Source organism: Pteronotus mesoamericanus, unplaced genomic scaffold (assembly GCF_021234165.1).
Source record: "Pteronotus mesoamericanus isolate MK-2021 breed Mesoamerican mustached bat unplaced genomic scaffold, CSHL_Meso_final contig_752, whole genome shotgun sequence".
NCBI classification, from domain to species: domain Eukaryota; kingdom Metazoa; phylum Chordata; class Mammalia; order Chiroptera; family Mormoopidae; genus Pteronotus; species Pteronotus mesoamericanus.
Window position 1 is genome coordinate 787,209 of NW_026555251.1, and position 27,681 is coordinate 814,889.

General features: G+C 45.4%; 1 protein-coding gene across 1 annotated transcript in view; it reads left to right on the top strand.

Annotated features, from left to right (window-relative positions):
* The window catches only part of OBSCN (obscurin, cytoskeletal calmodulin and titin-interacting RhoGEF), a 164,869-nt gene that overhangs the window by 34,069 nt on the left and 103,119 nt on the right, over positions 1–27,681 (top strand). Inside the window, 5 exon segments of the mRNA XM_054584055.1 lie at positions 2,592–2,867; positions 4,059–4,334; positions 12,455–12,730; positions 13,950–14,225; positions 15,417–15,692. Of these exon segments, the coding sequence (XP_054440030.1) occupies positions 2,592–2,867; positions 4,059–4,334; positions 12,455–12,730; positions 13,950–14,225; positions 15,417–15,692 (1,380 nt within the window).

Below are 27,681 nucleotides of genomic sequence, written 5' to 3' on the forward strand. Positions count from 1 at the left end.
TATTGCTTTTAAGATTTACTTTTGGTTTTGATTTAAGCAGTTTTGCTTTCACCAGGTGTAGTTTTCTTTGTACGCATACAGGGGTGGTAGAGCATCGTGAGCCTGTGGGTTTATGTCTTTCATCAGACGTATACTATGAGTTATCACCTACCTGATATGCATCTCACCTTCTCTTTTCCTCTTAATTTTTTATTCCCTCTGCTTTATCACAGATAGCGTCTTTTAGCCTGTCTTCCGATGTTCTGCCTTCTGTTCTGCTCTATCTGATCAGCTGTCAAACCCAACTTCATTGTGTTTCACTTATTTTATTTTCCAGTTCTATGATTTTCACTTCATAAATGTCTTATGTATTTTACACTCCGTAGTAAAATTCTCACATTTGATCCATTTTTCTTTCATTAAAAAAAAATATTACAGCTGTGTCATGTCTGATAACCATCAAAACCAACATCTGATATTGCATTCTCCTCTTGTATTTCTTTTTACGCCTCTCCTTGCCATGCCGGTGGGTTTTCGACTGACTGCCAGACACTGAGCGAGAAAATGTGTTAAATTGGACGCTGTTATCTCATTGCATACGGAGGACCTCTCTCCCCTTTGCTGGGCAGGGAGAGGATGAGTAAGCACTTCAGTCCCTTCGCTATCGTGCTGACTCAAGGCTGCAGTGCAGTTTTGTCCAGGGTCATCTGTGTTAGGTTTCCCCCTGTCCTGGTCATCTTCCTCGGAGGATTTCCGCAGAGACTGGGGGTGCGTCTGGGGGTCCCTTTGCCCCAGACACTCAACTCTAATGTTTGTCTCCCCGGTTATGCAAGATGCTAAAATTCTACACCCGCCGACAGAGATTTTCTGCTTGGCTCTTTAGTCTGCCACCCCCGGCAGCCTTGGAACGCATCTGATCGCTTGAGGTGAGCGCGGCCGAATGTGGGGAGCAGTGCTGCGTGGTCTCCTCTGTCTGGGACTTGGCTCCTCCATCTCTAATTTCATCGCGCTGTCTACACAAGATGGCCACAGCTTGGCTGGTTTTCCTGTGCCTTAGTAGCAACTGCGTGGCTGGGTTTCCATCGCCACTCCACTCCTCGAGGCAGAAGCGCCATAAGGGGAAAGCAGGTGGCCATGTGGCCCCATCTCTGAGCAGCTGCCTTTTGCCCTCCTCGCTCGCTTCACCCCTGCCCGGGCAGGAGAACTCTGGCCCTACTCTCACCGCCATTAGACTGTCTCCTCCAAGGTCTAATCGGGACAGCAGCCCTTTGATCGCTTAGCAGTGCCCCTAGATGTCCCTCCTAACTGAGGTCCGCTCTGACCGTCACATGCAAGTCACCAGTCCGACCCTTTTCTTGAGCCCGCCGCCTGTTTTCTTTCATCACGGCACTCAGCACAGCACTATGCCAGTGCTGTCATGGGTTATGTGTGTTTGTCTCTGTCGTCGCATTAGAAGGCAGGCCTGTGGACCGGAGGCTGTGCGGGTCACCATAGCACCCCCCCGCCACAGCGCCTGCACCCTATGGGCCATCCACTGGTTCGATCTGGGTCAGTGATCAAACGGGTGGACGAACGAATGCATGAACCTAGAGCATGAACCCCTGAGATCCTACATGTATTCCATTGAGTTTAATGGAACATATACACCTGAAAATTGACGATGTCCAGCGTGGCAAGGATGTAGAATTGGAGCTCTCAAACACGGTGGTGGGAGTGTGGATTAGTACAACGATTCTAGAAACTCCTTAGAAAAATGTGCTAAAGCCCAAATGCAGGCCTTCCTATGTCCCCGCCCAAGTGAGCCCAGAGATGAATACCATAGTATTCATAGCAGCTTAACTCCTTGTATCCCCGAATTGGAATCAACCCCAATGAACCAGAGGAGGGAGAGGAAAAATAAACGGTGGTGGGATGCAGCAGAAGCCTGACCACGCCGGCAAGGGCGCAGAGCATCGCTCCGTGGAGCGGCACGATAGAGCTCCCAGGCAGTATGCTGAGTGGAAGGAAGCCGGTCCACGGGACACATAATGTGACCCATCCATGCGAGGGCCAGGAACAGGCCACAGCGGCTGTTGGTGACAGAGGGCAGGACGGCGCTTCCTTTTGGGGGTGGGGGAGGTCGCCAGCAGACGAGGAGCTGGAAACGCTGTACGGGGTGCACGGGGAGAAGTAGGCTTGCACTTCAGTAGGCTGTACAAACGAATTCATGCTCTTTACATGCAAGGCGTACCTAGAGAAATGTAGGGAGGTGACTTTGTGGATGACATGCCACGTGGCAGGCTCTGTGCATACAAGGGTGACGGAGCCCCCGCCCGCAAGAGCCAACTGTCCTGTGGGGAAGCCAGCACCTGGCAGTGCAGGCGCTGGAACAGCCTGGGTCCTTCCTCCAGTCTTAGGGTCGCTCCTGGCCAGGAGCCTCTGAAAAGTGCACTTGAGGTTCTGTGACAGCAGACATACGTGTGTAAACACAGCTCTAACACCACGAGGCCCTATCGCCCCACCTGGCGCGTGGCTCCCAGGAGAAAATTGACTGAACGATGAGGCATTGGTGCCTGAGTCAGAATCTGGTCTCAGCATTGTGTCTCTACCTGTGCGTCCCTCCCTGTCCCCAGAGCCCGCGGCGGTGTTCGCCAAGGAGCAGCCGGCACGCAGTCCCGTGCAGGCCGTGGCGGGGGCCATGGCGACGCTGAGCTGCGAGGTGGCCCAGGCCGAGACGCAGGTGACGTGGTACAAGGACGGCAAGAAGCTGAGCGGGAGCTCGAAGGTGCGCGTGGAGGCCGCGGGCTGCACCCGGCGGCTGGTGCTGCCGCAGGCGGGGAAGGCGGACGGCGGGGAGTACAGCTGCGAGGCCGGGGGCCAGAGGGTCACCTTCAGCCTGGGCGTCACAGGTCAGTTCTTCGGTGGCACTCTCGCAGCCTTGTGTGTGGGTAATGACAGCAGCCCGATGCACTCCAGTGCTCTTGGCCCTGGTCCTCTCTCTCTGAGGCTCCGCCCTCCACCTTCCACTCCACACCCGTGGCCGGGCCAGAGGAGGCTGGACGGGCAGAGCGTGAGCAGAGGGACAGGCGTTCCTGTACAACCTGGCTTGGGCCCCACCCAGTGCTGCTCAGCCATAGTTCCCAGTCCCTGACGCGAGCCTGCCCGGGGAAGCTCGGTGTCTGGGCCCCTGGCTCTACCGTTGACTCGGAGTTGGAGGTGGACCAGGCGTGTCTCAGCTGTGCTGTGTGAATGCCCACCTCTCCATGTCTGGGGATGCCCACAGCCAGCAACGTGTGCTGTTCGCTCTAGGATAAGGGGTGGCTCCTGCCACCCAATCGTACTTGGATGTACCTCAAGACTGGACAGTGGGTTCGCAGATTTTAGTAGTTTGGGAGACTTCTTGCACGTGGATGTAGAAGTGACTGTACACTCGCATGTTGCAAAATTCTAGATGCATGAACTCTTGCCGCGTCTCGGCAAAGCAAACAAAGACGAGAGGATTGGCGCGTGTGTGTGAGGGCCGTACACCTAGGGGTCTGGAATTCTCTTTCTGAAGTGCACCTTGGTCTCGTCTTGCCTCCTGTTTCCCTTCATCTCCTGGGCTGGAATCCCCAGGAGATGACGTGTACGGTTGGACGTGGACTGGACTAAGGCAGCTGGCCCGCACTGCACGCTCTGTTGAAGACCAGTCCCTGTAGTGAGAGCCCCGACTGTAGAGACAGGGTTTATTTCACAGCGTTTCCCAGCGACTCGCGCGTGTCCGTCCCAAACTGTGTTTTCCTTTTCAGAGGGGCGTTTAACCTCGGATAAGGGTTGGCCGTGGTCGCACATCGACTCCCACGTGCCAGCGCGTGACCGCTGTGATTGGGCATGATTTGTAGGGCGTAGGCACGCCGCGCCCCTGCACGGGGCAGCGGCCGACATGCAGATGAACGTGCTCCCCGGGCTGAGAAGGCGCTGGGGCTTCGCAGGCCCCGCAGCGGGTGCAGAGCCCCGAGGGGTGTCCAGCCTCCCCGCCCCCTGCTCAGTGCCCCTTTCCCCGTGCCGTGCTCCTGACCTGGAGGAAGGCTCTGACCCCGTGCGTCCCTCCCTGTCCCCAGAGCCCGCGGCGGTGTTCGCCAAGGAGCAGCCGGCACGCAGTCCCGTGCAGGCCGTGGCGGGGGCCATGGCGACGCTGAGCTGCGAGGTGGCCCAGGCCGAGACGCAGGTGACGTGGTACAAGGACGGCAAGAAGCTGAGCGGGAGCTCGAAGGTGCGCGTGGAGGCCGCGGGCTGCACCCGACGGCTGGTGCTGCCGCAGGCGGGGAAGGCGGACGGCGGGGAGTACAGCTGCGAGGCCGGGGGCCAGAGGGTCACCTTCAGCCTGGACGTCGCAGGTAAGTCTTTGCGGTGCTCGCTCTGTCTTGTTCGGAGATGGGGAGTTGGGTATGTTCTCGGACATAGACCCTGGGGCTCTCTCATTAGAGCTGGTACCCACTTTGGCCAAGTGAGGGCAGAGGACGTTGGGCGCATGGAAGGGGGAGGGCTTTCCTGTAGACACCTGTCGTGTGTCCTTGTGCTAGAGCAGAGCAGTGCGTTCTGACGGCCTCCTTGGGACCCTTGTCATTTCCGGGTCCAGGACTGTGGCTGTGTCGGGTGCTTGTTCTGTGAGGTGGACTAGGCATCTCCGACATGGGTTATGTAGCTGTGCTTCTGCTTAAGTTACTCATCATTGTAGTTACACACAATGTCATATTAATCAGGTTTGCAGCATAGTGATAGAACACTGATACACCTCGCATAGCGACGGAAGTGCCATAGTTAAGTCGCACTTTGCATATTGATTAAGATACTCGTGACTACGTTGCGTAGGCCGTGCAGTAATCCCAGAGGCTTATATTCTAACAGGAAGTTAGCTCTTCCTCGCCCCTTCCCCTTCGCATTCATGCTTTCAGCCCCTCCTGTCTGGCGTCATCGGGTTATTCTCTGTATGTGTGAGTTTGTATCTGCTTGGTTTTTTTTTTTTGATTACTTGTGTTGTTTCTTAGATTCCACATGTGAGTGATTCCAGATGCCTTTTGTCTCTCTCTGACTTACTTCACTCAGCTTGTAGTCTCTAGGACCGTCCATGTGTTTGTAAATGGCAAGGTTTAAATTTTAATGGCCCAGTAATATTCCACTGTATAGTTTTATACATTGGAAGTATAATTTACAATTTATTACATTATATATTTAATTTTTTAATTACTCTTTATCCATTGTACCACGTCTTCTTTATCTACTCATCTCTTGATTTGCACTTAGGTTGCTTCCATATCTCAGCTATTGTTAATAATTCCGTCATAAACGTCGGGATGCATATATCCTACTGAATGTTTATTTCATATAAGCACTTATAAATTGGATTGCTGGGCCATATTTCAGTTCTATTTGTAATTCTTTGGGGGTCATCCACAGTGCTTTCCACAGTGGCTGCCCCAGTCTGCGTTGCAACCAGCAGTGCACGATGGGTCCCTTTTCTCCACAGCCTCGCCAGCACTTGTTTGTTGATTCATCAACGCTGGCCATTCTGACAGGTGTGAGGTGAGAGCTCATTGTGGTTATTACCTGCATTTTCTAATGATTAGTGATTCTGAGCATCTCTTTGTTTGCCTGCTTGCCATCTGTATGAAATGTATGTCGTTTTTGGAGAAGCATCTATTTAGATCCGCTGCCCATTTGTAAATTGGATTCTTTCGGTGTTTTTGGCTTTAAGTTGTACACGTTTTATATACTTTGTGTATTAATCTGTTATTGGATGTGTTACTTGGAAATATCTTCCCCCATTTACTAGGTTGGCTTTTCATTTTTTTTAATGGTTTCTCTCACTGTGGAAAAATACTTTTCAGTTGTTTTAGTCCCATTTGTTATATTTTCTTTTGTTGCTCTTTACCCAGGACATATATGAGAAAAATATTACTAAGAACCATGTGACAGTGTTTTCTGCCTGTGTTTTCTCTCAGAGTTTTATGGTTTCAGGTTATATGCAAGTCTGTAATCTACTTTGAATCTATTCTTGTGTGTTGTATAAGATAATGGTGTAGTTTCATTTTTTGGCATACATCTGTCACATTTTCCCAACACCATTCATCAAATAGATTGTCCGGACCCCATTGTATCTTCTTCCTTCCTTTATCATAGCTTAATTGACTGTAGAGGTGAGGGTTTATTTCTGGGCTCTCTATTCTATTCCACTGATCTGTGAGTCTGTTTTATGCCAGTACCATGCTGTTTTGACTTACATAGGCTTGTAGTATAGTTTGATATCAGGTAGCATAATACCTCAAACTTTGGTTTTCCTTGTCCTTATTACTGAGGCTATTTGGTGTCTTTTGTGGTTCTATATAAATTTTAGAATTATTTCTTCTAGTTTAAAAAAAAAGTCATTGGTTTTCTGATACAGAGTGTATTTAATGTACATATTTCTTTGGGTTATGGACATTTGAACAATGTTAATGCTTTCTAGCCATGGACATGGTGTGTCCTTCATTTATTTGTATCCTTCATTTTTTCTTTAATGCCTTATAGTTTTGTAGGCACAGGTCTTCTACGTTTTTTATTACATTTATTCCTAGGTATTTTGTTGATTAAATTATAATGGTATAGTTTCTTAATTTCTCATCCTAATTGTTTATTATTAGTGTATAGAAAGGGTACATATTTCTATATATCAATTTTGTATCCTGTTACTTTGCTGAATTCATTTACTCGTTGCAATCGATTTTAGTGAATTTTTTAGGGTTCTGTATATAAAGTATTATGTTATCTCAAAATGAGGCAATTTTAATTCTCTCTTTCCAATTTGGATGCCTTTTATTTCTTTTTCTTTCCTAATTGCTCTGGCTTGGGCTTCCAGTACAATGTTGTATAAGCATGGTGAGAGTGTCCATCCTTTTATTTTTCTGATTTTAGAGGAAAAACTTTCAGCTTTTTCCCATTGAGTATGATGCTGGCAGTGGGTTTGTCATATATGGCCTTTATTATGTTGTGGTATGTACCCTGTCTTCCCACTTTGCTGAGAGTTTTTGTCATAAATGGGTGAGGGATTTTATCAAATGCTTTTTCTTCATCTGTTGACTTGACCATATGATTATATCTTTCATTTTGTTTATGTGGTGTATAATGTTAATTGATTTGCAGATATTGAACCATCACCCTTCATCTCTGGAATAAATGCCACTGATTGTGGTGTGTCATCTTTTTTAACGTATTATTTCATTCAGTTTGATAATAATTTGTTGAGCATTGTTTTCATCTATGTTGATCAGAGATGTTGGTCTGTCATTTTCTTTTCTGGCATATTGGGACAAGCGCTCTAACCAACTGAGCTCCCTGGCCAGGGCTAATTTTTTTTCTCTGTAGTTTGTTGTTTGGTTTGCTATAGTGGTGATGGTGACCTCATAGAATAAGTTTGGAAGCTTTACCTCGGCTTCAATTTTTGGGAATAGTTTGAGATGTGTACGTATTAATTCTCTATTAAATGTTTGAAAGAATTCATCTGTGAAGCCATCTGGCCCTGTTTGCGTGGAGTTTTTTGATTATTGATCAGTTTTGTCACTACTAATGAGTTTGTTCAGATTTTTTGCTGCTTCTTCATTCAGTCTAGGAATTCGTCATTATATTCTAGATTTTCAATTCGTTGGCATATAATTTTTTATAGTAGCGTCTCATAATCCTTTTTATCTCTATGGTGTCGGTTGTCACTCATCTGTCATTTCTGATTTTATTTATTTGGGCCTTCTTTGTTTTTTTTGATGTGTGTGCCTAAAGGTTAATTTATTTTGTTTTTCTTTTAAAAGAACCCGGTCTTAGAGTCATTGTTGATTTCTATTTTTTCAGTCTCTATTTCATTTATTTCTGCTGTGGCTGTGCTCCCCAATGCCCTTTCTTAGCACCACATGGGGTTCTTGCCAGGGCTAGACATTCAAATTTCTCATATAGAGTATGTAGGGAAATTTCAGCCATATGATATACTTGGAAGTATCCCAACTAAACTTTGGATTATCAATGGTCTAGGTGTTCTGGGACACTTTTTCGCCCTTGAACGTTGATGTGGAAGTTATCTGTGCACCAAATGTAGCAAAATCTAGAAGTTTCCTTGCAGTATCTGTGCCAAGTAAATAAAAACCAGCGGATTTGTAGATATGTGTCAGGGGTGCGCACACATGATGTTGGGAGTTTTCTTTTTGAAGCGAATCTTATTTTCTTTTTGTCCCCCGTAAAACCGTTCTGTGTCACAATTCCCTTTGGAGTTTGATTTATAAATTTAGACAAGGAACAGGGGGATAAGGAGCTTAAGCTACACAGTTGTTAAAGATTAGTCCCCACTGTGACAGCTGCTGCCTGTGATAGCTTCATTTGTGTCACATCATCCGCTAGTGATCAAGGCATGTCTGTGCCCCGCTGCTGGTTCAGGAGACACCTGAGGGCTAAATTTATTTCCTTTCGTTATGGAGGTCTCAACATGAGAGGGCTTGGGTGTCGTACCAGAGTGACTCCTGAGTGCCAGTGCAGAACTGCGTGGTTGTGTATCAGTATATAATGAAGTGCGAGTGTGTGCAAATACCAAAATTATGTATCTTTCTAAAATGTTTTTAAAGAGAACATGACAAGTTATTTTATGGCAATAATTTTGAAAATTTTTGACAAATTGTTGAACTGTTAGAAAAGTGTATGAAAAAGTGACAAAAGAATGAGAAAACTCAAATAGTCCTATGACTTTTATTTTTTACTTTTTTTAGATTTTATTTATTTATTTTTAGAGAAAGGATGGGAGAAAAAAAGGGACAGAGACATCCATGTGTGGTTGCCTCTCGTGCACTGCACCCTCTACTGGGGACCCGGCCCACAACCCAGGCCTGTGTCCTGACTGGGAATCGAACCAGCGACGCTTTGGTTTGCAGGCCGGCGCACAACCCACTGAACAACTCCAGCCAGGGCAAATAGTCCTCTGACTTTTAAATAAATGACACTAGTAGTGAAAAATCTTTCCATAGAGGAAGATTTTACTCCAGTGGCTCTACTGATTTATTATATCAAATATTCTGGAAAAAAATTATTATATTTTCATGAAGATTCTTCTAGAGCAGCAATTGTCAACCGTTGTCATCTCATGGCACACATAAACTAGTTACTAACATTATGTGGCACACCAAAATATATATATATGTTTGCTGATCTGACCAAAAATAGGTGTAATTTTGATTTATCCATACCAGCTGGCTACTATTGTGTTGGCTGTTGTCATTTTTTTAATTTGACAATCTAAGTGAAAAGAGGTCAGTGCCCCTGACTAAATAGTCAGGTATTGCATGTTTTAAAAAGTCTTGTGGCACACTGGTTGAAAATTGCTGTTCTAGGGAATAAAACAAGGAGATACAGTCTGTCATTTGATTCATGTCGGTAGCATAACATTGATACAAAAATCTCACCAGGCAAGTAGGGATAAGTAAAAGTATAGGCCAAAATCTTATGGATATCAAAACGAGCATATTCAACAAAATTGGCAAAGTCATCTGAATACTCTGTCAAAATGAAGATATAAGGCCTGTCCAGAAGATATCCAGCCATGTAATATGAAAAATAGAGATATTTTTTGATGAAGATAGAAGAAACATTGTACATAAGACAATGATGCCTTAGTCTCCTTCGAAGTAGGCACCTTGGGACCTCACCCAGTTCTCCCAGTCGCCGTCAGCTGCCCCATCGTATTTTTCTGAACCTGATCAACAATCTGAAATCTCTTCCCTTTCAAAGGTGATTTTAATTTTGGGAAAAGACAGAAGTCACAGGGTGCCAAATCTGGGTTGTAGGGTGGCTGAGCCACCTGGGTGGTTTGATGTGTGACGGAAAGACTGCACGAGACATGATGTGTGAGTGGGCGTGTGGTCACGATGAAGCTGCCGATCACCAGTTGCCCAGAGCTGCTGCCTTCTGAGTCATCCAGATAGTTTCCAAGGAGGAATGTTCAAGCTTAACGCAAAATTTGATGCAGACTTGTTGCTGTACTCACTCATTTTTTTTAATTTTTAATATGTGTTAACTGTATTACAGTTGTCTCAGTTTTTCCCCCTTTGCCCTCCTCCACCCATCCCACCCCGCCCGCCTCTCCCACAGTCAGTTCCCACTCTGTTGTCCGTGTCCATGGGTCATTCATACATGTTCTTTATTTATTCCCTTCTCCTTCTTTCCACCATTGTCCTCCTCCCCCGTCCTCTCTGGTCACTTTCAGTCTGCTCCATGTTTCCACATCTGTGGTTTATTTTGTACATTAGTTTATTTTATTGAATAGATTCCACTTATAGGTGAGATCATATGGTATTTGTCTTTCACCGAGTCATTTTGAATGTGACGGCCACACAGTGCACATGCTCACTCAATGGAGTCCACCGCCCCCACTGACTAGTACAGTGGAGTCGTCACTGTTCACACATGCGCCTTCCAGTCCACTCTCCTTGGCCGCCAGGTCACATCGATGTTGTGTAAACTCTTCTCATTATATCAACAATGGCTGGACTTTTTCCAGCTAGACCTCATACACTCCAACAGAAGTCACAGTCCAGGAATGCAATGTTGGTTTAATATTCAAAATTTTAGACTATCAATATAATCCATGACCCGCTGATTGAAAGAGAAAAATATTGTGATTATTCTCAATAAATGCAGAATAAAAGTTTGATAGTGTCAACATCATAAATTCAGAATAAATGTCTGATAAAATTTGGCATCAGTTTGTCCATAAATTTTGAACCAACTATTAATAAATGAATTCTTTGTTACAGATATAAATGGTACTACAGAAAACACCTATGAGATGGGGAACAAGAGAAGGAGGCCCCTATCTCACTGCTGTTTAACACTGCCTAGCACAGGAGGGAGGAAACGTATATAAAATCATAAAACTTGGGAAAACAAAGTAGAGTTCACAGATGTCATGATTATCAATTTTAAAATTCCAAGAATAAATGATTAGACTTGGAGCATTCAGAAAGATGACTCTACAAATATCAATATACAGAAAATACTCCTATGTTTATATGCAGGCAACGAACAGTTGGAAATGAAATTTTAAAAGATTCCCAATAGTACCAGAGGTATCATGTTTCTAATTCCAAATCTAATACAAGATGCTTAGTGACCCTAGCGGGGGGGACATTATTGAGCACTTTTGAGAGAGAGAGAGACAGAGAGAGGGAGGACCCAATCCCAACCACTAGACCACCAGGGAGCGGCTTAATGAGCACTTCTGAGAGATGATTAAGAAGGTCTAAATAAATGGATAGAATCCATGGAAGAATCTCAGATATTTATTAACAACTCAAATACAAACAGATGTTCTTTGGGAAGGTGTGAGGTGTTGACAGTCAATGAGCAGATTCAGCGTGAACATTTGTTTTTACCAATGTCGAGAATTGCTGTAAGTTACAGTGATGTAGGCAGCTGGGCCTCAATGCCAGGACACGCACCAAGGCACAGAACAGGGAGCTCAGAAACTGACCTGTCTCTGAATGGACCTCTGTCACATTCCCACTTGTTTGGGGTTTTTTTTTTGTTGTTTTTTTTTTGTACATAGCACCTGTGCAAAGATTGGGAAAGGAGGGTTTCTTCATAAAATTAAACAAATTGGTAACTTACACTGTACACAAACCCAACTCAGGTGGGTTAGAGACCTCAGGGTAAGAGGTAACAACAGAAAACTCTTAGATGATGACATTGATTCCTTAAAGACTCCAGGGTAAGAAGGGCTTTCTGACAGAATGCAAGTGCACTAACCACTGTGGAACAAGGATGACATAAATGATACCGGTATAAGGAAAAACTTTCATTCCTTAGAAGACACTGTAAGAGAGTGCAAAGGCACGTCACAGGTGTGGAAGAGAAAGGCTGTAGCATGCAAATGAGCTCCTAAAAATGAATATGAAAAACGCAGACGACGTTACTGACAATCAGGCAAAACCCTTGAACAGGGACACCCCAGAAGAGCAAACAGAAATGGCCAAAAGATTGAAGCTGCTCTACTTTGTGAGCCATTAAGACCGTGCAGGGGACTGCCACAGGAGTTACAGTTCACTCCTCCAGCTGGCCAGCCGCGACACAGGGAGAGCCAGAGAGCAAACAGGAGGAGGCGCCCTAGGCACTGTCCTGCATGGAAAGAGAACACTTCCTGCACGATCTGGAAAGACCACACTCGCTGACCGGGTGCACACTGCAGAGTGTGGGGTTCCTTGCCTAGAGGGGGTGCACACGGGAGAAGTCCTCCACAATGTCTCCCCTGGAACTGCCACACAAACAGCGGCCGACGTGCAGATGAACGTGCTCCCCGGGCTGAGAAGGCGCTGGGGCTTCGCAGGCCCCGCAGCGGGTGCAGAGCCCCGAGGGGTGTCCAGCCTCCCCGCCCCCTGCTCAGTGCCCCTTTCCCCGTGCCGTGCTCCTGACCTGGAGGAAGGCTCTGACCCCGTGCGTCCCTCCCTGTCCCCAGAGCCCGCGGCGGTGTTCGCCAAGGAGCAGCCGGCACGCAGTCCCGTGCAGGCCGTGGCGGGGGCCATGGCGACGCTGAGCTGCGAGGTGGCCCAGGCCGAGACGCAGGTGACGTGGTACAAGGACGGCAAGAAGCTGAGCGGGAGCCCGAAGGTGCGCGTGGAGGCCGCGGGCTGCACCCGGCGGCTGGTGCTGCCGCAGGCGGGGAAGGCGGACGGCGGGGAGTACAGCTGCGAGGCCGGGGGCCAGAGGGTCACCTTCAGCCTGGGCGTCGCAGGTCAGTTCTCTGGGGGTAGAGGGTGCTGCTTCGTCCGTGTGGAGGCCTTGCTGTGATTGACTTAGAGCTGTGACAGCCCTTCTGCTCTTTCCGTAGACCCCACCCGTGCCTGTGTCCCACCCTCCCACTGTCTACTTTTATGCCCGTGGCTGAGTCCGGGGAGGCCGGGATGGAGGGCGCGCAGAGCGGGAGGGGCCCCCACTGGTTCCCCGGTGCACCCCGAGTGGCGTTGCCACAGAGTGATGCTGCTGGCTTTCCTTGGTACCCAGGAGCCCGGCTCTGCTGTCTCTGGGGCCGCAAGAAGCCCGGCGTCTCTCACCGCGGGCACGTGGACGTCCGTGAGGACGTGTGAGCGGCTCCCGGGGCCTCATCCAGGGCCCCACGCGGGTCTCCAGAGTTAGAGGCGTTGGGTTTCCCTGCCCTGAGAAGGCGCAATTTCAGCCCCACACTCACACACGACATTTTCTGAAGCCTGAAGTTAGGATCCGCAACCTTAGCCGTTTTGGAACCCTCTTTCTTCCTTGGGCACGGGCACAGAGGTCACCAGGGCACCCGGTTCACAGTCTAGGTCCCAGCTCTGATTCCGTGTCTGTGCAAAGCAAGCCCAGGACCGAGGGCTGGCGGACGCGCGCCTGCGATGTGCTCCTGCGAGGAGGGAGTGGGTTGTTCCCTTAGGCGCACACCTTGCCTTCCTTCTGTCTCCTGTTCGGACCTCCGGTGTCAGCGTCCCTTGGGGTCCGCCGGGTGGAGTCAGGCACAGCGAGGAAATGGGAGCAGGAGCCGAGCAGCGCGGTGTGTTAGAGACGAGTCCGTCGAGAGCAGCCCCGGACTGTAGAGACAGGGTTTATTTCACAGCGTTTCCCAGCGACTCGCGCGTGTCCGTCCCAAACTGTGTTTTCCTTTTCAGAGGGGCGTTTAACCTCCGATAAGGGTTGGCCGTGGTCGCACATCGACTCCCACGTGCCAGCGCGTGACCGCTGTGATTGGGCATGATTTGTAGGGCGTAGGCACGCCGCGCCCCTGCACGGGGCAGCGGCCGACATGCAGATGAACGTGCTCCCCGGGCTGAGAAGGCGCTGGGGCTTCGCAGGCCCCGCAGCGGGTGCAGAGCCCCGAGGGGTGTCCAGCCTCCCCGCCCCCTGCTCAGTGCCCCTTTCCCCGTGCCGTGCTCCTGACCTGGAGGAAGGCTCTGACCCCGTGCGTCCCTCCCTGTCCCCAGAGCCCGCGGCGGTGTTCGCCAAGGAGCAGCCGGCACGCAGTCCCGTGCAGGCCGTGGCGGGGGCCATGGCGACGCTGAGCTGCGAGGTGGCCCAGGCCGAGACGCAGGTGACGTGGTACAAGGACGGCAAGAAGCTGAGCGGGAGCTCGAAGGTGCGCGTGGAGGCCGCGGGCTGCACCCGGCGGCTGGTGCTGCCGCAGGCGGGGAAGGCGGACGGCGGGGAGTACAGCTGCGAGGCCGGGGGCCAGAGGGTCACCTTCAGCCTGGGCGTCACAGGTCAGTTCTTCGGTGGCACTCTCGCAGCCTTGTGTGTGGGTAATGACAGCAGCCCGATGCACTCCGGTGCTCTTGGCCCTGGTCCTCTCTCTCTGAGGCTCCGCCCTCCACCTTCCACTCCACACCCGTGGCCGGGCCAGAGGAGGCTGGACGGGCAGAGCGTGAGCAGAGGGACAGGCGTTCCTGTACAGCCTGGCTTGGGCCCCACCCAGTGCTGCTCAGCCATAGTTCCCAGTCCCTGACGCGAGCCTGCCCGGGGAAGCTCGGTGTCTGGGCCCCTGGCTCTACCGTTGACTCGGAGTTGGAGGTGGACCAGGCGTGTCTCAGCTGTGCTGTGTGAATGCCCACCTCTCCATGTCTGGGGATGCCCACAGCCAGCAACGTGTGCTGTTCGCTCTAGGATAAGGGGTGGCTCCTGCCACCCAATCGTACTTGGATGTACCTCAAGACTGGACAGTGGGTTCGCAGATTTTAGTAGTTTGGGAGACTTCTTGCACGTGGATGTAGAAGTGACTGTACACTCGCATGTTGCAAAATTCTAGATGCATGAACTCTTGCCGCGTCTCGGCAAAGCAAACAAAGACGAGAGGATTGGCGCGTGTGTGTGAGGGCCGTACACCTAGGGGTCTGGAATTCTCTTTCTGAAGTGCACCTTGGTCTCGTCTTGCCTCCTGTTTCCCTTCATCTCCTGGGCTGGAATCCCCAGGAGATGACGTGTACGGTTGGACGTGGACTGGACTAAGGCAGCTGGCCCGCACTGCACGCTCTGTTGAAGACCAGTCCCTGTAGTGAGAGCCCCGACTGTAGAGACAGGGTTTATTTCACAGCGTTTCCCAGCGACTCGCGCGTGTCCGTCCCAAACTGTGTTTTCCTTTTCAGAGGGGCGTTTAACCTCGGATAAGGGTTGGCCGTGGTCGCACATCGACTCCCACGTGCCAGCGCGTGACCGCTGTGATTGGGCATGATTTGTAGGGCGTAGGCACGCCGCGCCCCTGCACGGGGCAGCGGCCGACATGCAGATGAACGTGCTCCCCGGGCTGAGAAGGCGCTGGGGCTTCGCAGGCCCCGCAGTGGGTGCAGAGCCCCGAGGGGTGTCCAGCCTCCCCGCCCCCTGCTCAGTGCCCCTTTCCCCGTGCCGTGCTCCTGACCTGGAGGAAGGCTCTGACCCCGTGCGTCCCTCCCTGTCCCCAGAGCCCGCGGCGGTGTTCGCCAAGGAGCAGCCGGCACGCAGTCCCGTGCAGGCCGTGGCGGGGGCCATGGCGACGCTGAGCTGCGAGGTGGCCCAGGCCGAGACGCAGGTGACGTGGTACAAGGACGGCAAGAAGCTGAGCGGGAGCTCGAAGGTGCGCGTGGAGGCCGCGGGCTGCACCCGGCGGCTGGTGCTGCCGCAGGCGGGGAAGGCGGACGGCGGGGAGTACAGCTGCGAGGCCGGGGGCCAGAGGGTCACCTTCAGCCTATACGTCGCAGGTGAGTTCTCTGGGGTGGGGGGCGCTACGGAGTGTTTGGAGAAGATGATTCAGTTGACCAATAGATCCAATGGACTTCAATGCTCCTCCAGTTAGTCTTCATATCTTCAAGTCTCCCATCCCCTCGTTTCCTATTTTCATGCCCTTGGCTAAACCCAGGGATTTTGGATGCGGAGAGTATGGGTGGAAACAAAGGCCCTTCTTGTGCACTCTGAACGGTATTTTCATGTAATTATGCTTTATCCCATGTTCCTGCCAGCTGTGCAGCATCTTCCTGAGATTCCCTAGTATCCAGGACTCTTACTGTACTTTGTGCTTGGGGTCTGAGGTAGACTGCAGTACATGAGATCCTCTGTTGAGCACTTTGGCAGTGCCCCCATTCCCTCGCCAGCACCACTGGTAGATTTCGCTAGTGAGAGATGTTTGAATTTCATTGCACCCAAGTAAGGGGTAAATTTGGCCACTTAATCATTCTTGGAATTATTTCAAAACTAAAATTTGGTATATCATAGTTTTAGGCATTTAGGGAGACTCTTCTTTTTATTCCATGTATAAAACTGTAGATCTATATTTTGTTGCTATTGTGTTTCCCTTTGTCCTCAGTTAAACCAGTTTATGTCAACATTCTCCTTGGAGTTTGATTTGTAAATTCAGAAGTGGAAGAGAACAAGTATGTGATACTACATCACCACATACTGTTAATATTTAGCTCCTCCTGTAGCATCTACCACTGCCGTATGAAACGGAATTTATTTTATAGAATTTTCCTAATAGTTAGTGAGTCTGTTACTCACCAGCTGTTTTATAGAGAAATCTCATAACTAAATTTATTTCTCTCTTATTAAGACAGTGCTGGTGTTAGATAACAGTGACTGGCAGCCTGTGCTGAGTGGTGTGTGCCGACACAGGACAGTTTGGCTCATGTCAGGATATAGTGGTTGGTGGGCATGTATAGATACCTCAGAACTCACTGTGGTTTGTCAAACATTATTTTAAAAGAATATGGCAAATTATTTTATGGTAATAAATTTGAAAAGTTTTAACAATTTTAATAGTTCTTAAAACATTATCCTAAGTGACACAAAAAGAAACACCTCTATTAGTTATATAATCTTTTAAATAATGGAACCATAATAAATAATCTTTTCAGAGAGAGAAATCTAAGCTCAGTGACTCTACTAGTAAATTACATAAAATGTTCTAGAAAGAAATTATTTCATGTTCATGGGGAAATTTTTAGAGACAGAAGGAGATAGTCTCCCGATTGTTGTCTGTAGATAATATAATATGGGTATTAAAATATGATAAGGAATGAAACAGTTAAAATTACAGGCCAGTCTACTGTAGACAAATACTAGCAACCTGAATTTAGTGAGGTATCAGATAGAATGACGGGGGTCATCACTCCAGAGTGCAAATCTGCTTTAGCTTTAGAAACATACGCAGATCAATGTAAAGCATGACACTAACATACTGAATTTAAAAGTGATGTGATTATCTCAATAAATGCAGGAAAAAAAACGATAAAATTTCATGTTACAAATCCTAAAGTAATCTTTGATAAAATTTAGTATCAATTCATGGCATAAAATTCTTTAAAATCTATGAGAAAAAAATTGTCCTTAATTTGATGAATGGTGCTTCAGAAGGCAGCAGGCACTGTTCACGAGAACCTTGAAGATGTGGCCTTTGAGACAGAGGACAACACAGAAGGCCACGGACTCCACTTCCACCCATGATTTTAGAGCAGAAGAAAGAGGAAAACCAAGTCAGAGTTGTGGAAGTTGGAAGAAATAAATGCGGTCCACAGATTATATAAATGTTAATTCAGACAATCTAAAAGATTATTAGGATTACCAAGAGGCTGCAGAAAAGTTACTGTGTAAAAAATTCAGTATGCGGAAATCACTTCTATGTCCATGCATTATAATGCAGTTGGAAAATGAAATTTTAAAAGATTTACAATAGCATGAAATATATCACATTTCTTGTTTTTTAAATTTTTTATTGTTGTTCAGTTACACTTGTACCAACTTTTCCTCCTTTGCCCGCCTCTGCCCAGCCCACGCCCCGCTCCCACGGTCAGTTCTCACACTGTTGTCCAGGTCCACGGGTCATTCATACCTGCTCTTTGACTAGTCCCTTCCCCTTCTTTCCACTGTTATCCCCCTTTGGCTGCTGTTAGTCTGTTCCATTTTCTATGCGTCTGGTTTTGTTTTGCTTCTTAATTTATTTTGTTCATTAGATTCCTCTTATAAGTGAGATCAGATTTGTCTTTTACCGCCTGGCTTATTTCACTTAGCATAATAATCTCCAGTTCTCTCCATGCTGTTGCGAAGGGTAGTAGCTCCTTCTCTCTTTCTGCTGCGTAGTGTTCCATTGTGTACATGTACCATAGTTTTTGATCCTTTCATTTACTGATGGGCACTTGGGCTGTTTGCAGCACTTGCCTATTGTAAATAGTGCTGCTATGAACATAGGAGTGTATATATTCTTTCGAATTGGCATTTCAGGATTCTTAGGGTATATTCCCAGCAGTGGAATCACTGGGTCAAAAGGCAGTTCCATTTTTAATTTTTTGAGGAAATTCCATAATGTTTTCCACAGTAGCTGCACCAGTCTGTATTCTCACCAGCGGTGCACTAGGGTTCCCGTCTCTTCACATTCTCACAAGCATTTATTGTTTGTTGATTTATTAATGATGGCCATTCTGGCAGGTGTGAGGTGATATCTCATTTTGGTTTTAATTTGCATCTCTCTGATGGCTAGTGATGTTGAGCATCTTGTCATATGTCTATAGGCCACCTGTAAGTCCTTCCTGGAGAAGTGTCTATTCAGGTCTTTGCCCATTTTTTAAATGGATTATTTGTCTTCTTGGTTTTGAGTTGTATGAGTTCTTTATATATTTTGGAGATTAAATCCTTATCTGAGATACCACTGGCAAATATGTTATCATATGGTCAGTTCCATTTTCATTTTGATGATGGTTTTTTTTTTATCTGTGCAGAAGCTTTTCAACTTGATGTAGTCCCATTTGTTTTTTGTTTTTTTCCTTTATATCCCTTGCCCTAGGAGATATATTAGCAAAAATTGCTACATGGGATATCTGAAATTTTACTACCTATGTATTCCTCTGGGAGTTTTATTGTGTCATGACTTATATTTAAGTTTTCTATCCATTTTGAATTTATTGTGGTATATGGTGTAAGTTGGTGATCTAGTTTCATTTTTTTTGTACCGGTCCTGTTCTCCCAAAACCATTTGTTGAAGAGGCTCTTTTAACTCCATTGTATGCTCATGCCCTCTTTGTCAAATATTAATGGTCTGTAGAGACTTAGGTTTATTTCTGGCCCCTCTATTCTGTTACATTCATCTATTTGTCTGTTCTTATGCCAGTACCAGACTGTTTAGATTATAGTGGACTTGTAGCATAGTTTGATATCAGGAATTGTGATCCCTCCTACTTCGTTCTTCTTTATCAAGATTGCTGAGGCTATTCTGGGTCTTTTTAGGCTCCATATAAATTTTTGAAATATTTGTTCTAGATCTGTGAAATATGCCACTGGTATTTTAATAAAAATTGCATCGAATCTATAGATTGCTTTGAGTAGCATGGACATTTTAATGATGTTAATTCTTCCAGTTCATGAACATTGTCTATGCTTCCATTTATTTGTATCTTCCTCAATTTCTTCAGTGTGCTATAGTTTTCTGAGTACATACAGGTCTTTTTCCTCCTTGGTTAGGTTCATTTCTAGGTACTTTATTTTTCTTGTTGTTAGAGTTAATGGGATTTTTATCCTAGTTTCTGTTTCTGATATTTCATTTTTGGTATACAAAAATGCCTTGATTCCTGAATATTACTTTGTATCCTGGTGTTTTGCCAAATTCATTTATTGGGTCGAATAGTTTTTTTGGTGGAGACATAGGATTTTCTATGTACACTGTCATGTTGTCTGTGAATTGTGTCAGTTTTACTTCCTCCTTTCCAATTTAGATGCCTTTTATTTGTTTTTCTTGTCTGATTGTTGTGGCTAGAACTTCCAGTACTATGTTGAATATGAGTGGTGAAAGCAGATGCCCTTGTCTTGTTTCTGATCTTAAGGAAGTAGCTTTTAGTTTTTGCCTATTGAATATAATGTTGGCATTTGGTTTCTCATACGTGGTCTTTATTATGTTGAGTTATGCTCCCCCTGCTCTCACTTAGCTGAGTGTTTTTATCATAAATGGGGGCTGGATTTTATCAACTGTTTTTTCAGCCTCTACTGATACGATCATGTGATTTTTTTCCCCTTCATTTTGCTTATTTGATGTATTATGTTTATTGATTTGCAAATATCATACCACACTTGCATCCCCGGGATGAATCCCACTTGATCATGATGTATGATCTTTTTAATGTATTGCTGGATCCAGATTGCTAATATTTTGTTGAGGATTTTAGCATCTATGTTCATCAGAGATAATGACCTCTAGTTTTCTTTGTTGTGTCTTTACCTGGTTTTGGGATTAGGATGATGCTGGCCTTATAAAAAGAGTTTGGGAGCCTTCCCTTTTCTTGAATTTTTTGGAATAGTCTGAGAAGGAAAAAGAGTTAGTTCTTCTTAGAATATTTGGTAAAATTTGCCTGTAAAGCTAATGGATCCAGGGATTTTGTGTGCTGGGAATTTTTTTGATTACTGCTTCAATTTCATTAGTTGTTATCTGTCTATTCAGGTTTTCTGCTTCTTGATTCAGCTTTGGAAGATTGTATGTTTCTAGAAATTTATCCATTTCACTCAGATTGTCCAATTTCTTGGCATATAGTTGTTTGTAGTAATTTCTTACAAATCTTTGCACTTCTGTGGTATTAGATATAACTTCTCTTTCATTTCTGATTTTATTTATTTGGGTCCTCTCTCTTCTTTTCTTAATGAGTCTGGTTAAAGGTTTGTCAATTTCATTTATCTTTTCAAAGAACCAGTTCCTGGATTCACTTACCCTTTGAATTTTTTTTTCTTTTCTTTTAGTCTCTGTGTCATTTAATTCTGCTCTGATACTGATTATTTCCTTTCTTCTACTTGCTCTTGGCTTTGTTTGTTGTTGTTCCTCTACTTCTTGTAGATGTAGGGTTAGTTGTTTATTTGAGCTTTATTGCCTTTGCTGAGTCCCATAAGTTTTGGGTTGGTGTGTGTTCCTTTTCATTTGTTTTCAGATACTTTTTGATTTCATCCTTAATCTCATTGTTACCCCATTCATTATTTAACAGCATGTTATTCAGTCTCCATATGCTTGGATGTTTTTGAGTTTTTTCCTTGAGGTTGGTTTCTAGTTTCAAGCCATTGTGATCTGAGAATTCCTTGATATTATTTAAATTTTCTTGAATTTGTTGAGGCTTATTTTGTGTCCTACCAAGTGGTCTATCTTTGAAAATGATCCATGTGCATTTGAGAAGAATGTGTATTTTGCTTCTTCGGGGTGAAATGTTCTGTAAATACCACTTAGGTCTATTTGATCTGGAGTGTTGTTCAGTGCCACAATACCCTTATTGATTTTCTTTTTTGGACGATCTATGCATTGTTGACAGTGGGGTGTCAATATCCCCTATAATGACTGTGTTGCTGTCAATCTCTTTCTTGAAATCCTCCAAGATTTTCCTTATGTATTTAGGTGCTCCAATGTTGGGTGCATTTATGTTTACAAGGGCTATATTCTCTTGTTGATCTGCTCCCATAAATACTAGATAGTGACCTTCTTTGTCTCTTGTTATGGCCTTTGTTTTGAAGTCTATTTTGTGTGATATAATTATTGCTACCCTAGCTTTTTTTAATGCCCGTTTCCTTGGACTATTTTTTTCCATTCCTTCACTTTATGCCTGTGTAGATCTTTTGTTCTGAGGTGGGTTTCTTGCAGACAGTATAAATCTGGGTTTTGTTTTCTTATCCATTCTGCTACCCTATGTCTTTTCATTGGAGCATTTAATCCATTTACATTTAAGGTTCATCACCATTTTTGCCTTTTGTATCTGTGTTCCTCATCTCTCTCTCTTTCTCTTTCTTCATCTTCTTTAATGTATTCTCTAAAGTATATTTTATTGATTATGCTATTACAGTTGTCCCATTAGGTATTTTTCCCCTTTATTCCCCTCTGTCAGGTAACCCCCATTCCATCCAGCATGAACTGATCCATGGACAGTTCATGTCCATGGGTTGTACATATAAGTTCTTTGGCTTCTCTATTTCCTATACTATTCTTAATCTCCTGTCTATTTTGTACCTACCAATTATGTTTCTTACTCCTTGTACCTTTCCCCCCACTTCCCCGTTTCCCCCTCCCCACTGATAACCCTCCGTGTGATCTCCATGTCTGTGATTCTGTTCTTATTCTAGTTGTTTGCTTAGTTTGTTTTTATTTTAGGTTCAGTTGTTGATAGTTGTGAGCTTGTTGTCATTTTACTGTTCATAGTTTTTTTTTTTTAACAGTTCATAGTTTTGATCTTCTTTTTCTTACATTAGTCCCTTTAACATTTCATATAATATGGGCTTGGTGATGATGAACTGCTCTAACTTTACCTTGTCTGGGAGGCACGTTATCTGCCTTTCCATTCTAAATGATAACTTTGTTGGATAGAGTAATCTTGGATGTTAGTCCTTCCTTTTCATGACTCTTAATACTTCTTTCCAGCCTCTTCTTGCCTGTAAGATTTCTTTTGCGAAATCACCTGATAGTCTTTTGGGAACTCCTTTGAAGGTAACTTTAGTTTTTCATCTTGCTACTTTTAAGATTTTCCCCTTGTCTTTAATCTTTGGCAATTTAATTTTGATATGTCTTGGTGTGTTCCTCTTTAGGTCCAAATTGTTTGGGACACTCTGAGCTTCCGGGACTTGTACGTCTAATTCCTTTGCCAGATTGGGGAATTTTTCCTTCATTATTTTTTAAAAATAAGTTTCCAGCTTCTTGCTCTTCCTCTTCTCCTTCGGGCACCCCTACGATTCGGATGTTGGAACATTTAAAGTTGTCTCAGATGTTCCCAAGCTTCTCTTCATTTCTTTGAATACTTGTTTGTTCATTCTGTTCCAGTTGAATGTTTATTTCTTCCTTTTGTTCCAAATCGTTGATCTGAGTACCAGTTTCCTTCCCTTCACTGTTGGTTCCCTGTATATTTTTCTTTTTTTCACTTTGTATAGCCTTCACTTCTTTCTTTGTTTTGTGGCCATACTCAATCATTTCAGTGAGCATCCTGTTTACCAGTGTTTTGATCTCTGCATCTGATAGGTTGTCTATCTCCTCATCGCTTAGTTCTTTTTCTGGAGTTTGGATCCGTTCTTTCATTTGGGCTGTATTTCTTTGTCTCGGCTCACCTGTTATGTTGGAAGGGGTGGAGCCTTAACTATTCGCCAGGACAGGGTAACCCATTTTGCTGTGTTGTGGAGCTGTATGTGGGGAGGGTTCAGAGAGAGAACAATGCTGCTTGCTCAGCTCTTGCCCTGCTTTCAAGATATTGACAGTTTCTCCCACCACCACAACCCCAATGTGCTTTTACAGCCAGAAGTTCTGAGGCTTTATTTTGCCAGTGCTGGAACTTTGGATTGTGCCATCTGTCACGTTCCCCAGCTGTTCCTCCTGATTTATTCACACGCAAAAGTGGGACTGCCCAGTCTGCCAACCGCTGCCTCACCCACCTGGTCCTTTACCTTGCAGCGTGTCTTCTCCTCCCCGGCTGCCTGTCCCCACCTCTCCTACCAGTCTTGATGAATGTTTCTTCTTTAACTTTTTGGTTGTTGGACATCGACACAGTTCAATTTCCTGGCAGTTCTGGTTGTTTTTTTTTTAAACTGGTTGTCTCCTTTTTTTGGTTGTGTGAGGAAGCGAAGCCTATCTACCTATGCCTCCATCTCGGCCAAAACTCCTTTCTTCATCTTCTTAAGCAGTCCCTTTAGCATCTATTGCAATGCTGGTTTGGTTGAGATGTACTCTTTTAGTCTTCTTTTGTCTGGGAAACTATTTTGTCTTCCATTTTAAATGAGTGACTTGCTGGGTAGAGTAGTCTTGGTTGTAGGTCCTTACTTTTCATTTCCTGGAATATATCATGCCATTCCCTTCTGGCTTGTAGTGTTTTTGTTGAGAAATTAGCTGATAGCATTATTGGAGCTTCCTTGTATGTTACTATCTGTTTCTCCCTTGCTGCCTTGAGATTCTCTCTTTGTCTTTAAAATTTGCCATTTTAATTATGATGTGTCTTGGAATGGGCCTTTTTGGATTCATCTTAATTGGGACCTTCTGGGCTTCCTGGGCTTGCATGACTTTTTTCCTCACCAAGTTAGGGAAGTTTTCTGTCATTACTTTTTCAAACATTTTTCCTGTCCCTTGTTCCTTTTCTTCTCCTTCTGGTATCCTTCTGATGCAAATGTTGTTATGTTTCATGTTGTCCTGAAGCTCCCTTAAACTGTTTTTTTTTTTTCAGTCTTTTATCATCTTGTTGCTCTGACTGGGTTTTGCTACCTTTTGTTCCTACTCATTGATTTGATCCTGTTTTATCTGGCCTGCTTTTAATTCCTTCTAGTGTATTCATTTCAGATGTTGTATTTTTCATTTCGTCTTGGCTCTTATTCATAGTTCCTATGACCTTTTTTTATGCTGATATAGTTCCCACTAAGTTTCTTGTAGCTCCCATAGATTTCCTTGTAGTTCTCACTGAGTTCCTTGAGCATCTTTATAACCATTTTTAAAAAATTATATGTCTGATAGACTGCTTGCCTCAATTTCATTTAGCACTCTGTCCAGAGAGTCCTCCTTTCTTTTTGATTGAGGTTTGTTCTTTGGATCCCCATTTTGGGTGACTGACTTTGTTTCTTTCTGCATATTAGATTGATCTGTTTTGACTCTCTGTCTTCATGGGGTGGCCTTCTGTGGTAGGAGACCTGTGGGACTCAGGGGTGCAGTCTCCTTGATCTCCTGAGCTAGATGATCTTGAGATGCCTTTTATGATGTTTATGTGGGCTATCTGGTTGTCATTGGGTTTTGGATGTTGTTGGGTTGTTCTCTAGTGGCTTCTTCTCTCTGGTTGGCTGACTGAAAGTCACACCACCCACCACATCTTGTATGCTGTTGTACAGGTGTGGTCAGAAGAAGAGAAGACAATACAAGAAACAAAACCTATACCTGAAAAAATAGCCTCCAACCACAACCACGGTATCAGCAACAAATGAGCAAATATTAATAAAAGTGGAAAGAGATTAAGACTACAAGAAAGGAAAAGCAAATATGAGATAACTAATGGAATGAAAAGTGATTTTGAGAGGGTAGAGGCAGGAGAAATAATAAGAGTAAGGACTAGAAACAAGGTCAAGAAAGAAAGGAAAGAAAATTTACAACATAAGTTAAAAAGAGAGGCAAAATGGAGTAAGAATAGGGAAGAGTATAATATGAGGTTTCAAAAAATAATAAAATAAAAATAGTGTAAAAATGGAAACAGAATTGAAGAAAGACAACCTCCACAGCAATATCAATGTCCAACAAGCAAAGATTAATAAAGGTGGAAAGAGAATAAGAAAGAAAAAAGAAAGAAAAAAATTGATGAGATGTCTAAGGGAAAGAATAGTGATTTTGAGAGGATAGAGGGAGAAGAAATAATAAAAGTAAGAAATAAAAACCAGGCTAAGAGAGAGAAAAAAATAAAATTTAAAATGAAAAAAAAGAAAGGGCAGGAGGAAGACAAAATGGAGTAGGAGAGAGGAACATATTTGATGTTTGAAACAAAAAAATAGTGAATATCCAGGAATAAAATTGAAGAAATTCAACAACCACCACCATATCAACAGCAAACAAGCAAAGGTTAATAAAGGTGCAGAGAGAATAGGATATTACAAGAAAGAGAAAAAGAATGTGAGATGACTAATGGAAAGGACAGTGGTAGAGAGGGGCTGTGGGAAGGAGCAATAGTAAGAGTGAGGAATGGAAGCAAGGCATAGAGAGGGAAAAATAAAATTTAAAACAAAAATAAGAAAATGAAGGAAGCAGGCAAAATGGAGTAAGAGAGCGGAGGAGTAAAATACGAGATTTGAAATAAAACTAAAATTAAAAAAACAGTGAAATAATAGGAACAAACTTGAAGAAAAAGGAAAAAAAATGTTAAAAATCTGTGCTGGAGAAAAAGAATGCAAATAATGAAGAAGACCGAGGTGGAATTTGTTTCAGCAGAGTCCAGTGTTTGCCACTGTCTTCTGTTTTCGGATTGGCCCCTGGTGATGTCAGATGGGGTCCTGGTCTGGCCCCAGGCAGCCTGGTTGAGACTAGCGATCCCCAGTCTGTGGCTGTCTCCTTCAGGCGTGGCTGGTCCTCACTGTTCTGCCCTGTTGGTTTTCCGTCAACACAGGGCCGGGAGTGGCTCACCTACTTCCTGAGAGCACTGCTATTCCACCTTCACCTGCCCCCACAGGGGGCCTCTGGTGCACTGGGAGGTTGGAATCCCTGGGCCACCACCCAGGAGTGTTGTTGGTAGGAGTGTTTCCCCCTTCCCCACTATACTTCTTGGTCTGTCTCAGATTATTTCCGATAAAGTATGGTTTCTGATGAACCAGCTGTCTGTTTCCTGTGATGGGCCAATCTGTGTAAAAGGGTCAGCTCTTTCTTGCTTGGGGCTGATGGCAGCTCTGTGTGAGAGCTGAGGCTGGGTGGGGCCCTGAACACGCCTTGTTGTGCCCCTCTCTAATCTCTGTGCTTTGCTTATTTCAGTGGATCAGCGCCTGAGGAGCCTGTGCAGCTTGTAGTATCTGATAGAAGTTCAGAAAAGGCTCCTTTAGAGCTTCTTCTCCTTTCCCCTGTGGATATGCACTGGGCTGGGGACTCCTGAGCCTGGCCTTACTGGTCTGCAGAGCCTGCAACCCTGCAGGTGGTGGTTAGTATGCCTGCCTGTAAGGGGGCCTGCCTGGCTGCCACGAATCTCAGGTGCTCAGCTTTGGCCAGTCCAGTCCCCAGCCTGCTGCTCTCGCAGGAGACTCAGATCTGAACTCTCCACTCTGAGCAGCCCCCTGCTCACCTGCCACATTGGGTTGGGTCCCCTAGTCCCTTTGCTGGGCCACTTTCTGTTCTTCCTGCGCATCTGGACTTAGTGGGGACAAATTGTGCTTTCACTTTGGTTTCTTATTGGCAGAGTTGGTGCACATGCAAGCACGGGGTCCCTCCCAGCCATGCTTCAGCGCCTCTTTTAAAAAAGTCTCTGTGGCACCCACCCTGCAGCGCTGAGCCATGTGCGGGTTCTCCATCTCCCTCACAGCAAAAAGCCTTCCTCGGTCAGGGCTGTCCACGGCCTTCCAGTGCCTCCAGACAGTTTTAGGAGATAGTTTCTCTCTGGCACTCTCCTGGTTGGCGCGGCAGCTGTGGACATGCTGCTCACTGTGTGTGTGCAGCCTGAGTCTCTCAGACTCTGTACATCCTTCCAAGGCTCTCCCAATTAGGGCTGGGGGTTTTCCTGTGTGGGACCAGGGCCCTGCTCTGGAAGGGGAGGGAGCCGCTAAGCTACATTTTCTTTCTGGTCTCTCCTCTGCTGCAGGCACCTTTCTTACAAAATCTTACCCCTCTACTCATAAAATCTCTAACCAGATGGTGCAAAGCATCCTCTATGCTCCTTGGTTTCAAAAATTCATATCAGCTGAGATTCCATTGATTGTTCAGGTCCATGTTGGAAGATCAGCTGAAAATTAGTGCCAGCAACATGAACAAGTGGGCTCAGCTTCCACCTACTCTGCCACCATCCTCTGTCCCACATCTATCACGTATCTAATTCTCAGTGTAATAAAGATGCTCAGGGCAACAGTGGAGGAAAATTGTTAAACATTTTTGAGAGACAGCAAAGAAAATCAAAAGAAATGGGTGGAAGCCTATGGAAGACTTAAACATGTTCACATTCAATCAAACTTCAACAAATGTGTTTCCTTGGGGAGTTGAAAATTGAGAAGGAGGTTTTAAAGGCCAAGTAGAGCCAGCACGCTCTTGAAGAAGAGCCAGATGTG